Genomic DNA, 13,967 nt, shown 5'->3' on the forward strand with positions numbered 1-13,967 from the left:
ATACTTAGTTATGGTTCGTTTATATTAACAATTAATATATAATTGAATTAAAGAAAGGGTCTAACGAATGCAACTTTATAGGACAGCAAAACATATATACAAGAAGCTTCAGGTAAGCCGTTGAGAACTCTATAGATATAAAAAAGTTCAGCCCGTGCTAGAGAAAGATGGTGGCCGCCGTACTGCAGCCTGCAAATCAGCAGATTTTCATCTGCTTGTAGCCTCAGGCCTGGGGGTCGAAAGGAAGACGAGAACCGGTGAAGTAGCACCGGTCCCTCGATTTTCTCCGGCGGGGAGGGTCGGCCGACCCTCCTGGCCCTCCCGTGGTTCCGCCACTGGTTGTGGCGGTGGTGAGTGTTGGGCTATTATATTCGTGGAAGAAGAAGATGAGAGATTGTGAAGGGATTGTTTGTTTATCTGAATAGTAAAACCTAATGTGGGTTATGTATTGATCTGTCACTTTTTTGCCAATTAAAGGGACACATGTATGGATTAGATGAAGTAGGTAAAAATTGTAATAATTTGCCGATTTTAGCTTTCTAATGTAAACAGTAAATTAGCATTAATGAAAGGAATTTAGCAACTTAGCATTTTTGTAATATTAGCCCGTATTATTAATGTAATTTTCTCATTATTATTTGCCAATTTTAAAGAAAAGTTTAGAGGCAAACAATATTTTGGGTCTGATGCTCGACAAAGATAGACTCTCTATTAGCCCATTCTGATGGACTTCTACAACTGAAATTACCGAACGGGTTGCAAGTCGTTAAGTTCGTAACTGTTGTTTAACCCGGCCCGCCTGGAAAAGCATAGTCTACCATTTCAAGTTACCGATTTGTTCAGACAAAGCAACTAAACATTAAACAATTCAGTTTCAGTTTTGATTCTACACAAGAACATCACAACTGTAAGATATTCATTCCATAATTTTACTTTATTTTTTAAATTTTTTTCTTTTATTTTATAATTGATTATTTGTTTTTGCCAAAGATTTCAATTTTAATCTACCATTCTTGATTTTTGTTAATTTTTACCTTTAAATTTTTCTGGGTTCATTTTTTTTTTTTATGAATTTGGCTTCTTATGAGTTTAATTTATGTCATGAAAATAAAAAATTAATAATGAAGAACTGGTTAATGATAGCTTAGATATTGTGTGAATTATTGTATGCCACTGAAGTCAATCTTGAGAAATGCTCTGCTTTAACTTAATTTTCATGTTATCCACTGTGGTATTGGTACTTTTACGGATTTACGTTTATGGCGACGGAATCTGGATAGATTTGTATTCTGGTTCTATGGATGTGCATTTAGGGCTAGCACAGAAACCAGCTACAATGTTTCTATGGCGCCGTCGTGTCGCTGTAATTTTTCTAACATAACATAGTCAAGAGAATTTCTATTAGGTGCTTGAAGTGCTAGAAATTGGAGATGTCGTGTAAACTTGATGAAGTTTCGCTTGAATTTCGCAACATCAATTTTGAGTATTATCACTGAGTTTCACTTTATTTCTTTTTCGTATAATTTTGTATGTGCAGATGAAACTGATGGGAACATTATGAATTCTTGAATTGAGTTGTTAAGCTGGGAATTGATTAGATCATGGCTGGGTTGGAAGAACTAAGAAAGAAACTTGCACCGTTATTTGATGCTGAAAAAGGCTTCTCAGCGGGGTCAACCTTGGATCCTAGTGATTCTTATATGGTAAGTTTCCGTTATAAAGATAAACTGGTTGACAAGTTGAAGGTATTTTAGTGACATATTATTTGGCATTTAAAGTTGTCAGATGGTGGGACTGTTAACTTATTGAGCAGATCATATGGAGTTTATAACATAAATGAGCTGGGACTTCAAAAGTCGTCGTCTTCACCGCTGGAAGAAACAGACTATGTTGAGAAAACTTATCGATGTGGATCCCATGAGATGAGAATTTTTGGAGCAATAGGTAGTGGTGCTAGCAGTGTTGTTCAGAGAGCTATTCATATTCCTACCCATAGAATTCTTGCTCTCAAGAAAATCAATATTTTTGAAAAGGTATGCATTTTTACCATCATTTTCTTATTTTCTGACAATGTTTGGATGCAAAGATTGACAGATACATTTTGTACGGGTGATGTAATAGGTACTTACAATTCAAATTCCCCTTCATGAGCTATAGTACTATTTTAATTTCGAGTCTTATATCTTTACCTATTACTCCCTCTATCCCATTCTAATTGAGAAAATTTCAATTGCACATTATTTAAGAAATTTTGATAATATTACTTTTATATCCTCATATTACATTAAATGCATCACAACTTTTTAAAAATATGCTTTCTAATTGCATTAATTGAAGAGGGTAAAAAGAGAAAAATAGTGTGAAAAGTACTCTATAAATAGTAATTGTCAATTAGAATGGGACAACCAAAATAGAAATTATGTTCAATTAGAATGGGACGGAGGGAGTATATATTATCAAATATGCTAGGAATTTGTTACAAGGAAACTTCTCTAATCTTACCTTCTCCTCGTTCCATTCTTCATTTTCGGAAAGGTTTTTGAAACTCTATAACTTATTCTTGTAAAAATGTCGTTTTATCGTTTTCCATTCTGGTATTTCAGTTTCAACGTTTCTGTGCTACGTAGCCTGGGATAGTCTGTAATTCTCATCATGCTTTTAAGAAAAAGTGCATATATTAATTCTATGAGTAGTGATTACAACTGGTTTACATTCAGTAAGTATTTTCTGCTTTTAGTACCTATATGACGACTCCTGTTGTGTATTTTAGATTTTTCATTTCATATGATCTGAGCATCATTATCTATCTTCAATAGTGCCTGTTCACATGCCTAGCCTCTGTGCCTGTTAACTTTACTTGAATAACATGATTGGCAATACAAACTGGAAGACGATGTAGTGAGTATGTGTGCATATCTCACTTGTCTGGACGAGGAAACTTCTCCAATCTTATCTTTTCCGCGTTTCATTTTTTCATTTTTGGAAACGTCTCTGAATCTCTATAACTTATTCTTGTAAAATGTCGTTTTATCGTTTTGCATTTTGGTATCAACATTTCTGTGCTACATAATAGTTTTCTTTTATATTTCCCTGGGATTCTTATCATGCTTTCAAGAACAAGTGCATATATTAATTCTATGAGTTGTGATTACAAGTAGTGTACTTTCAGTTACTGTGTTCTGCTTTAAGTACTTATAGATTACTTATAGACGACTCTTGTCGAAGAACTGTATTTAAGATATTTCATTCCACATGATCTGAGCATCATTATATATCCTCGGTAATGATAGTTCATATGTCTGGCCTCTAGGTCTGGTAAGCTACTTCATTCAATCAACACTTTCCGTTTCGGAAACGTGTCGAACACTAAACATTTAACACAAAACTTTACTTTTTTTATATAGGAAATCTTAAAATGACACTGTTTCGTCGTGTCCGTGTCTGTGTTTGTGCTACCTAGATGTTAACATTAGTTGAATAATATGACTGGCAATACAAATTGGAAATTTGGAAGACGGTGTGGTGAGTATGCCTGCATAGCTCACTTGTGTGGACGAGGTGTGACTTTAGAAGAAGTAATAGGCTACAATTCGTCATGACACCAACAGAACAATTTTTGGAAATTTTATATCATTATAATTTATATCTAACATAGTAATATTACATACATATTTCTACTAATCATAATTTAATTTTAAACTTTATTTAAATTGTATAAGTCTTTATTTTTTGTTTCATGGCAAACTTTGATAACCAAGTGAATTTAACATACAAAAAATTAATATTTTTTCTATGAAGATTCCTTATAAAAATTATAACTACCCTATATATTAAAATAAGTTTAATACTCCATTTGGACTACATTTAACTTATCTGATTACAATTTTATTATGAGAAATACGCCTGATCCAAAACTTCAGAATAAAAAATTTCATCAGATACAAACAAGGTAAAAAAGAAAAGGAAACTGTTTATGCTTTTGGCATGGTTAAACTTTGGTCTCTGTCAATTCTTCGGCGTAGATTTTGCCAGGTAACTGTAGCACTGTAGCAATGGTTTTTGCATTTGTTTCCACAGTTTAGATTTGGGAATGTGCTTCTCAAATCATTGCCCATACAAATTTGATGTGGGAGTTTAATTTTCAAAGTGCCATGGGTAGAAGTATCATTTATTGCCACACGGAACTATGTGAGTTACTTTGTTTTTGATCATTAGGAGAAAAGACAACAACTTCTTACGGAAATAAGGACGCTGTGCGAGGCACCTTGTAACGAAGGTCTTGTGGAGTTTCATGGAGCATTTTATACTCCTGACTCAGGGCAAATAAGCATTGCTTTAGAATATATGGATGGAGGATCATTGGCTGACATCTTACGAGTGCGGAAAAAGATACCAGAACCAATTCTTTCATTTATGTTTCAAAAGCTTCTGCATGTGAGGCTATTATATCCTATTTTAGTTGGTTTTTCTTGTTATTGTAACTTGATCCATGCCACTTCTTCATTCATTTTTGGCTGTGTTCGTAACTTCTTTCTTGTAATCTTTTCTCCCTTGAAGGGCCTAAGCTACTTGCATGGAGTTAGGTATCTAGTCCACCGAGACATTAAACCAGCAAATATGCTCATAAATCTGAAGGGGGAGCCAAAAATAACAGATTTTGGGATAAGTGCTGGCCTGGAGAATTCGGTGGCAATGGTTAGTGACAATAGCTATGGGTTCTCAGTTTTCATTTATGTTATCAGTTGATCAGTTCTCATTTATGTTAGTGGCAATGGTTAGTGACCATGGGTTCTTTGTTACTCAGAGTTCCAGATATCTGTCATGAATTGATAAAGGTGTGCTAATATTTCCTGATTGTATACTTTGCCAGTGTGCTACTTTTGTTGGGACTGTTACATACATGTCACCCGAGCGAATTCGAAATGAGAGTTACTCTTATCCAGCTGATATTTGGAGCCTTGGTCTTGCACTTTTTGAGTGTGGCACAGGTGAATTCCCATACACAGCTAATGAAGGACCTGTCAACCTTATGTTACAGGTGAGATAGCATATTGATGCCCATTGGTTTATTTATTCACTTCTGAAAGTTGTGCTCAAACTTTTCCTCTACACGCATGGTATTGTTTTGGTGAAACTAAAATTATTAATTCGTCATGGAAGATCTTGGAAGATCCATCGCCATCACCATCAAAACACAATTTTTCTCCTGAATTCTGCTCATTTGTCGATGCTTGCCTGCAAAAGGATCCAGATGCCAGGCCAACAGCAGACCAGGTAAACAAATGATTGATGGAATTTGCAGGATTTGAAATGCCCTTGTACATTTGGAACTGAATTGAATTAGGACATTTCATCAGGTCCTTTTATATATACATTTCTTTTTCTTGCAGCTTCTTTTGCACCCGTTTATTCTCAAATATGCAGAGTCAGGTGTAGACCTAGCAGCATTTGTCCGTAATGTTTTCGATCCAACACAAAAGTTGAAGGACTTGGCAGATGTAAGTATCTGACTATCAAACGTGTTTGTAGATGTTTCTATATCAGCAAACATGTAAAAAATACCAATTTAATAAGTATATGACATTTATGATTTAGTCACTGATTGGTTCCTATAAATGTTTTTTTATCTTCTAGCCGTGAATTTTGAGTTTCCTTAATATGCTTTCTTTGGAAGCTATGTTGCATGGAAACAGAAACGGCGGAACAAACTTTTTTCAAATATAAGAAACGGAAACATGGAGAAAGCTTGTAAATAATAAATAAATAGTAAAAACTGTAAGAAAAATTATATATCAAATTTTATTTAGAAAAAATATATTTTCATGTAAATAAACTACTGTATATTTATGAAAATTTATAACTAAAATTTAAATTCATAAAAAGTAAACTATAATATAGAAATTGTGTTTATAGCAAGAAGAAGATTTTGTATTGTGGATTGTAGGAGATTTTTTTTTATATATAGGTAACTCATTAGGTTTTTTTAGTTGGGAAATAGGTTTCCTATTAGGAAATGGGTGTTCAATTTTTATGATTCACGGAGACAGCTTCGAAATGCTTCTTATGAGATTCTGAAAGCTTCGTAAACAAAAAGTGTCCGAAATGGGGAAATGCAGCTTCCTCTAGGTTTAGATTCTGAAAGCTTCGTAAACAAAATAGTGTCCGAAATGGGGAAATGCTGCTTCCTCTAGGTTTCGTGCATTATAGTCCGGAAGTATTGTATAGTTAATTCTTACATTTCATAAGAAAATAAAAAACTTCTATTATTTGGTTTTAATGCATCGGTTTACATGACCAGATGTTGGCAATGCACTATTACTTGCTATTTGATGGATCTGAGGAGCATTGGCAGCATGCCAAGACGCTCTATAACGAAGGTTCAACTTTTAGGTACTGAGTTGTGCAATGACAATCACTTATCTGTTCTAAGAAGTGAAAAAACTTACTTATAGAAAGACAATATGACTTGCATTGTTTTTCTTTCCTATGAAATCCGAGGCCTCATTCGTACAGAAGAACAAACTTTTTTATGCACTACAATAGGCAACAAATGTTTTTAAATTCCTTTAACATCTGTTATTTCTCAGTTTGAAACTGTTGAATGTTTGTGTTTTATTGCCTTTTATATTGGCTAAAAATAGGCTCTTTCTTCTTTCTAGTTTCTCAGGGAAACAATCATTTGGTCCTAAGGATGTCTTTGCAACCCTGTCGAACATCCGGACCACACTAGCAGGTGATTGGCCTCCTGAAAGGCTTGTACATGTTGTGGAAAAATTACAATGCCGTGCCCATGGTCAAGACGGAGTTGCAATCCGCGTATCTGGGTCCTTTATTATTGGAAATCAGTTTCTCATTTGTGGGGATGGTTTGCAAGTAGAGGGATTGCCAAATTTTCGAGATCTTTCAATTGATATCGCCAGCAAACGTATGGGTACATTTCAAGAACAGTTCATCATAGAACCAGGAAACACTGTTGGACGCTACGTTATAGCTAAACAAGATCTTTATATCACCCAGTAGAATATCTAACCTGTGAGATTTGTCTTCTCCGAGGTTAGTGATTCAACAATGCTTTGCAAGTTCTCTTTGTCGTAGAAATTACTTAAATATTAATTTCCCCCTTAATTTGCATGTGATGGAAATTAATATCATAATTAATTCTTTTATCAATTAGTCCCACGAACTTGCTAGTTTCGATCAATTAGCCCAATGTTTTTGTTAATTGTTCTCTCATCGATAAGAAGTGATAATATTAGGAACTAATTGATAAAAAAGAAGTTAATCTTAATGTTAATTTCTTATCATATGCAAGTTCAGTGGACATTTTGATAATGAAGTCCCTTAAGATTGTTATTTATAGTCGTCTTGGTCTCTGTAATTCGACAGTGTTTGAATTGCTTGCAAAGACATTAAGTCTTCTTAATCTCTGTTATGCATCTTTTCAAATTTCTTTGACAAATGATAAGTTTGCGTATTCTGAAATGTCTAGCAAATTTCGTTTCTGTCGCAGATTGTTAACCATTTCTACTGCAAGAGCTCCAAGCTGACAAGCGTTGGTTAGCATACCTAAAATCTGCCGTACCATGAGATTGCATTGTCTCCGTCAACGCCAAGGATGCCCTGATTGTTAGCCTGGTAGGTTTCATCTTTGCCTTCAAACCAAATCAGCGAGAAACCGAACCTGGAAGTGTAGGGTAGGTTGTTTGAAAAGTGGATTCAGTGCAGCAGATGAGCCAGAGGAAATTAGAGCTCAACATGAGATAAACCAGAATAATCCCCTCTTACCATAAAAATGTGCATAATCTAGAATAAGAAACCATAAAGGACAAGCAGCATTAATCTCTGGTATTCACATTTGTTTATGTTTTTTTATCTGTACTGTTTGTGATACCTGTAATTAAAATGAAAACTCTTAAGCCTTCGCTTGGTTCGTAATAATATATTTTTCAGATTTTTTTTTTTATGAAAATATTTTTTCAGAAAGTTAATTACTTGGCAAGTGAGAATAATTTGTTTGGTTCGTTTTCAATTTTCCAAAAATTGTTTTTTAATACATTAAGTATTAAAGACAATAAAGTCCTCGTTAACCGATTAAAATAATTTCATGAGCAAGGAGAATATTATTAGCTATATTCCTACCAGAAATATAAATTGATTGGCTATCATTAACAATCTTTCCTAAGATATTAATTGATCTATTTACGAAGAATTTTAGAAATAGATTTGTAAATAACATTGCAACAAGCTATTGGACGAAAGTCATTAATTAACACAGGAGACTTAACTTTAAGAAAAAAAGAGATAGAAGTGAAATTAACCTGTCTAAGCACTTTACTAGATAAATTCTTTAATAGCAAAGCAAATATTACTCTCAAGGGAAGTTCTTACCTAGACCCGGTGCATGAAAAATTCATGGATCTATCCAATGAGGTGTTAGAGAAATGAGAAAAAAGAAAAATAATGAGAAAAAAGAGAAAATTATGTTAGATTTTCTAACACCTTATTGGATAGGTGCATGAAAAATTCATAGATCGGGACTAAAGGATACTCTAGTAATTTTGATAATTAAATAAATAAATGTATATTGATCACAACTAAAAAGAAAATGTTTCCTTAGTTAACAACTACAAAATAGATTTTTTTTTTTCATCTTTTTTAAACTAACTCTCTATGGAATCGAGGGATGATAATCATTATATAGGCTACAAATATACATATTTGATTTCTACAATCATCTTTAACTAAATGTACAGTCCAAGAAAAAAATGCAGCCTTAGTTTAACTGACAAAATACTGCCTACAAAAATATTTGCTGTATTATTTCAGATTCGACCCTGCAAAATAAAGATGCAACACAGTTAACATAAAATTTAACTGATCGCAAGCAGAAAAAAAATTAAATATCCATTTGGCTCCTAAACATGCAATAAACATTAAACTTAACTTTTTCTATCAATTGTCTCCTGAATTTATTAATCAGTCCAAATTAAACCCCTATAGTTGTTTTCAAATTTCATACATGCATTCAGTCTAATTGATAAAAATTAGCACAATCAGGGATTAAATTGACAAAAAAAGTTAATTTTGATGTTAATTGCCCATTCCATGCAAGTTTAGGGAGAATATCAATATTAAAGTCAATGCAAGAAACTTACCAATTTGATCTGAAAATGGGCACTGATAACTCAGATGAAGAAGGCCACCCACAGGAATGCTGCACATAAATCCTCTTATACTACGTAAAAATCTCTTTACGCTGTTATGAAGTAATCACGAATGGTTTTTCTTTTCAAGGAAGATGGAGGGTTCAATACAGAAGAAGGGCTTGCCATAGCAGCTTCAGGAGTTCTGTCAAAAAACTCGTTTAAATCAGAAACTGATGCAAACTTTCTCTTCTGGGTTTCAGGAGTACTCATTGCGGGCGCGCTCACTGCAGGCGTTCTGACAGAGATTGGAGACTCATTGTGCTGGTGGAATTCATCTGAAGTGTGCAAATCATTGGAAGTTTTTGCAAGGCTTATTGGTTCTTCATATGTTAATAGTCTTTTACATTCTTCACTTGGAATCGCCATTACTCTTCTTCGAACAGAAGATGGTGATCTTGAGCTTGAACAGTCGTTGCTTTGTATGTTCCAGATTCGAACCTATCAAATTAAGAGTTGTTGAAGTAAATTAGACATGCTTTAAGATACATGGATGGAAGTCAAAACCCACATAACTACAAAAAAATATTTGGAGTAGCGTATAATCAAACATTAATAATATAGGTTAGCTGAATGTTCTAGTTCGTGTCAAATATCTTACCCCGTGATCTTGTATATGATGGGCAATTAATACCAAAATCATATGCAAGTTCAGGAAGGAAATTAATATTTAAGTTGTTCGAGTAAATATTATTCATGAGCCTGAGTTTGTTCTTACAGTGAAGTCATCTGAAGAAGTTGCTATCTTCCCATCATAAGGGCACCTGCGATGGGTAATTGGAAAATAGTTAGCATATATTTGCGAAAAGGTTCTTGAGGAGAATTGCATTTGGACTAAAAGAAATACCAATCTACGGCTGTAACTTCTCCATCGTGGCTTTTCAATGTGATGGGATCTCTCTCAGGCTTGTTGACCGACCATATGTAGGCATTTCCATCACTAGAACCACTAAGAATTTGAGTTGCATCCGGATTGATTACTGACTGCAAGTTAGATAGATCACATTATAATGCGTCAGCTCAGCTGCATTTGGCAACAGAGTACTCGATGCTTAAAACTTATAAGAGACGTATTTTACAGCTTCTTCAGAATATCTTACTTTTACATAAAAGGATTCAATTCGGCATCCAGTGAATGACTTCATTGGACCCTTCTCAAGCTGAAGACTGTTGTACAAGTAGACTCTGACAAAGATTATAATTGTTAAGATGCGTCACAATAATACTAACATGTAAATTAATTCAAAGGAAAGCATGCTCCTCAAACTGGAAAGTGCAAAGTACCTATTGTCCATGCATGAAGCAGTAATAAACACTCCATTTAAATCCTGGGACAAGCTAGATATACCATGCAATTTTCTCTCCTGAAATACAGGTATGAAAACAATAATAACATGTAAATAATTCGTAAGCTGCAAATTTCAATACATTAAACTGATACAGACCTATTGTAACATTAGATATACCAAAGATTAGAGGGGAACTGCAAGCTAGCTTCTATTGCTTAATGGCATATATTACCTTTCCAGTTGATTTAGGATGAGGGCAGGCCTGTGTCACCTGAGCCTTTAGATTTCTGGTATCCCAGAATTTCAAAATGCTGAAATTTAACCAGTATTTGATTAAAATGAATATGTCAGTCAACATCATTTCAAAAAAGGAATTCAAATTAGCTCAGAACACAGTAGTTCTAACTGACCTATCAACTGCTCCAGCAGTGGCAATGGAGACCTCATCTTTAAGATAAAGAACTGACGTAATGCTCATGGAAGCCGCCTGAAAACGAACTTGAGTGTTAACTAGATGAATGGCACTTGGATGCAAAGAAAAACTAGAGATATACTAACCTTTCCGTTCCTAATCCGCTTTGCATAAGGTGAAAGATGAGCTCTTTTGACTACGGAAGTTGGACTGGATGAGGTAAAGGAGAATGCGTCAACAAATACCAAATGAATAAGAAAGCAGGTGAAAAATATTTTCAGCTACACAATGCCCCCAGTTAAATAAAAGAAAGATGTAACTCACGTTGTGCATGTTATTTCACTTGTGGAACCAGCGTTGCATCTCAAGTCCCATATGGCAAAAGAGCCATCTCTTGAGCCAGAAACAAGAATATCTATAGGAAAGATCAGTCATTATTGAAGTGCTGCAATCAGAACAAACTATCAACCTTGACAATTAAAATGCATTTTGAGACGCCTACCAGAATTTGTCGGGTGCGAACACATAGATTTTATGCTTCCTGTGTGCCCCATTAAAACTCCAACGCATTTCTTCTCTTGTGCATCCCATATTTTAATCTGTCCAACAACCAAATATTAATCTGGCAAGTTCTGGAAGCAAATATGAAATACCACATCATAAAATTGAACAACCCGTTTCAGATGCTAGACTTATGACACCAAGTCAAACACCATATAGTAACCGTTTAATTTTCTATAGTTACTTCAAACTAATAGAAGATGTAAGAGTTAGATCTCACTCAAACTTATGAATTGGGTGCTGCATACAGCAGTTAATTATGGAATAAAGCAACTAAATCTTTTAGAAAGATGTCACCAGCCATATAAATTGGTTTGTTCAAAACAATCTTGAGATGTTGCATTCAAGGAACAATCCTGTTCAATGAATAATATTCAACAACTTAATGACAATTAATACTTCAAGCCATTAAATATTGACAAGAAATAGACCAGTATCACAGAGATTACTTACAGTTTGATCGCCTGAAGCTGTAAGTAAATTGGTATCTTCCTGAGAAGTATGTAAAAAGAACTTACATCAGCATCAAATAAAAAGCTGTCATGATAAACTCATTAGGTTCAGTCCAAAACACAAGTCATAAACAAGTTCATTGAATTAAGAGATTATGAAGCAGTTGATGCTAATGATTTACTAGCCAAACTGTCCAAACATGTTATAAAGCATGATAAGATAAAACAGCACCTTAATCCAGCATATATCAAATATAGCATTCTGATGAGCCGCCCATTCAGCGATTCTAGCATTATCTGCAATAATCAATCAAAATCGCAACAAACGTAAACATTAAAATCACTAAAGCAAAAAATTCAAAAGTAATAGAGCTGAATAGGTTAACATACCTGAACATTCTTGATGAGATTCATAACAAGAAAACTTGTTTCTAGCATCAAACAAGCTCAAATACCCATCCTCATCCGACACGGCTAGAATATGCGAATTTTTACTAGTCTGCACATAATTTAAAAAAACTCAGTTAAATAATTATTTAATCAATCAATTCATGAACATTAAACAAAGCTAATTAGTAATTAGTGCAAGTTTTTACCTTGGCAAAAGAAATAGCTAAAGGAGGCGTTGTTTCACCATAGTGTTCAATAGCTAGGGTTCCAAATTCAGTAAAATCTGCTGGTTTATCTCCAATAAATGGACGCTTTTTAACTGATTTAAACCAAAAAAAAAAAAATTAATCGCAGTCTTAAAAAATAATTCAAAGTTTTTAATGTTTACCTTTGAAACCGTTGAGCTCTCTAGATCTGATGCCTTGAAATAAGGAATCCATTAGAAGCAGCAGAGATTTGAGAGAGAGAGCAATGGAGGAAATTAGGTTTGTGAAATGGGTTTTTGTTTTCTTATTATTGTTCAATTTGATTTTGGCGCCAAAATGTTATCGTTCTCAACCACGCGGGAATAAGGAAACACTCAAATTATTCCGCCCCGGTTGAAATTCTGAATTTAATACACCACCTCAAATCTAATTTTGGCTCAATTACTTAAAAACCACTCACCTTTAACTTTTTTTTTGTTTATACCCTGACCTAGGAAAATATTCATTTATACTCTGACGTATGTATTTATGTTTCACCTCTACCCCGAGGCACTAAATTAATCTCTTGGCCTAATTACTCAAAAATCCCCCACCTTTCACTTTGTTTTCGTTTATACCCTAACCTAGGAAAAAAGTCATAAATACTACTGACCTTGTCAATATATTTCGCCCGTACCCCCAACCCGAAGCAGCACGCGCATTTGTCCAGCGTGGCATCCATATCGGCAAAAAATCCTGAAACGCACCGTTTATGACTCTGACGCACCGAATATCTGACCAAACCATGGTTAGTGAGGTGGCAATTACTAAAACGGTGCGTTTTGTGTTTGAAGCCCTAAAACTGAAAAAGAAAAAACCCTAAACTCTTAGGATTTATCATTCTTCCGTAGTAAAATCGAAGCCCTAAAACTGAAAAAGAAAAAACCCTAAACTCTTCATGCTCTGAACCCTCAAAACTGCAGAAGAAAAAAACGTCGAACATGAACTTATTCGTCAGCTTAAACACGTAATAAACGACGAAGATTTGTTTTGTTTTCGTGGTTTGAATAGCGTTTTTATTCAGTAATGGGTAAAAGAAAAGAAAACGAACATACATTTGGAAAAGGACATCCAAGAGGAAGACCCGAGAATTACAGGTAAGAGCTTAATCGTATTCTGTGGTTGTATCTGTTCATTGGTTTAATTTTTGGGTTTGTGAAAATTTTGATTTTAGGGTTTTTGTAAATGGGGTTAATTGTAGGGATTATGGAAAATTTAATTATTAGGGTTGAATTTGTAACAACTAATTTTGGGTTTTAGGGTTTTTTTTCATTTGTTATGATAAATTACGGTTTTAAGGTTTGTTGTTTTGAATCCTAGGAACTGTCGAATTTCAGCCTGTTAGTTTCAGTTATAATTTTTTCTACTGTCAATGGGTGTAATTGTAGGTTGCTTTGATAAATTCTGCATTTAGA

The 13,967-nt window shown here is 34.3% G+C and overlaps 2 protein-coding genes across 3 annotated transcripts; one reads left to right on the forward strand and one right to left on the reverse strand.

Annotated features, from left to right (window-relative positions):
• The first annotated feature begins 735 nt into the window (after positions 1–735).
• On the forward strand, positions 736–7,961 carry LOC126673596 (mitogen-activated protein kinase kinase 3). Of its 2 annotated transcripts, XM_050367801.2 has the most exons (11): positions 736–907; positions 1,538–1,703; positions 1,779–2,033; positions 4,216–4,434; positions 4,558–4,695; positions 4,871–5,038; positions 5,161–5,274; positions 5,391–5,498; positions 6,299–6,390; positions 6,660–7,053; positions 7,511–7,961. In XM_050367801.2, the coding sequence occupies exons 2-10, from the start codon at positions 1,602–1,604 to the stop codon at positions 7,018–7,020; spliced, it is 1,557 nt and encodes a 518-aa protein (XP_050223758.1). In that variant the 5' UTR covers positions 736–907; positions 1,538–1,601; the 3' UTR covers positions 7,021–7,053; positions 7,511–7,961. The 2 variants fall into 2 exon arrangements, with proteins under 2 accessions (XP_050223758.1, XP_050223759.1); XM_050367802.2 differs by lacking the exon at positions 736–907 and having other exon boundaries at positions 1,612–1,703; positions 1,814–2,033.
• Positions 7,962–8,565: 604 nt separating this feature from the next.
• On the reverse strand, positions 8,566–12,871 carry LOC126671539 (uncharacterized). The gene is made up of 16 exons (XM_050365315.2): positions 12,696–12,871; positions 12,514–12,626; positions 12,308–12,416; positions 12,150–12,214; positions 11,919–11,957; positions 11,407–11,503; positions 11,229–11,319; positions 11,051–11,114; positions 10,903–10,979; positions 10,725–10,803; positions 10,488–10,567; positions 10,304–10,388; positions 10,051–10,187; positions 9,922–9,967; positions 9,156–9,644; positions 8,566–8,834 (listed from the first exon to the last, which is right to left on the reverse strand). The coding sequence occupies exons 1-15, from the start codon at positions 12,745–12,747 to the stop codon at positions 9,252–9,254; spliced, it is 1,527 nt and encodes a 508-aa protein (XP_050221272.1). The 5' UTR covers positions 12,748–12,871; the 3' UTR covers positions 8,566–8,834; positions 9,156–9,251.
• Positions 12,872–13,967: the final 1,096 nt, after the last annotated feature.

The sequence above is a fragment of the Mercurialis annua genome, linkage group LG3 (genome assembly GCF_937616625.2).
Source record: "Mercurialis annua linkage group LG3, ddMerAnnu1.2, whole genome shotgun sequence".
NCBI classification, from domain to species: Eukaryota; Viridiplantae; Streptophyta; class Magnoliopsida; order Malpighiales; family Euphorbiaceae; genus Mercurialis; species Mercurialis annua.

Excerpts from the sequence above, each read along its gene's own strand:
- LOC126673596 (XM_050367801.2), top strand. The coding sequence starts at position 1,602 with ATGGCTGGGTTGGAAGAACTAAGAAAGAAACTTGCACCGTTATTTGAT. Across the intron at positions 1,704-1,778 it reads ATCCTAGTGATTCTTATATG|TTGTCAGATGGTGGGACTGT; the intron begins GTAAGTTTCCGT and ends TGGCATTTAAAG. Across the intron at positions 5,039-5,160 it reads CTGTCAACCTTATGTTACAG|ATCTTGGAAGATCCATCGCC; the intron begins GTGAGATAGCAT and ends TCGTCATGGAAG.
- LOC126671539 (XM_050365315.2), bottom strand. The coding sequence starts at position 12,747 with ATGGATTCCTTATTTCAAGGCATCAGATCTAGAGAGCTCAACGGTTTC. Across the intron at positions 10,389-10,487 it reads GCTTCATGCATGGACAATAG|AGTCTACTTGTACAACAGTC; the intron begins GTACTTTGCACT and ends AATCTTTGTCAG. Across the intron at positions 9,645-9,921 it reads CTTCTTCAGATGACTTCACT|GTTCGAATCTGGAACATACA; the intron begins GTAAGAACAAAC and ends TTAATTTGATAG.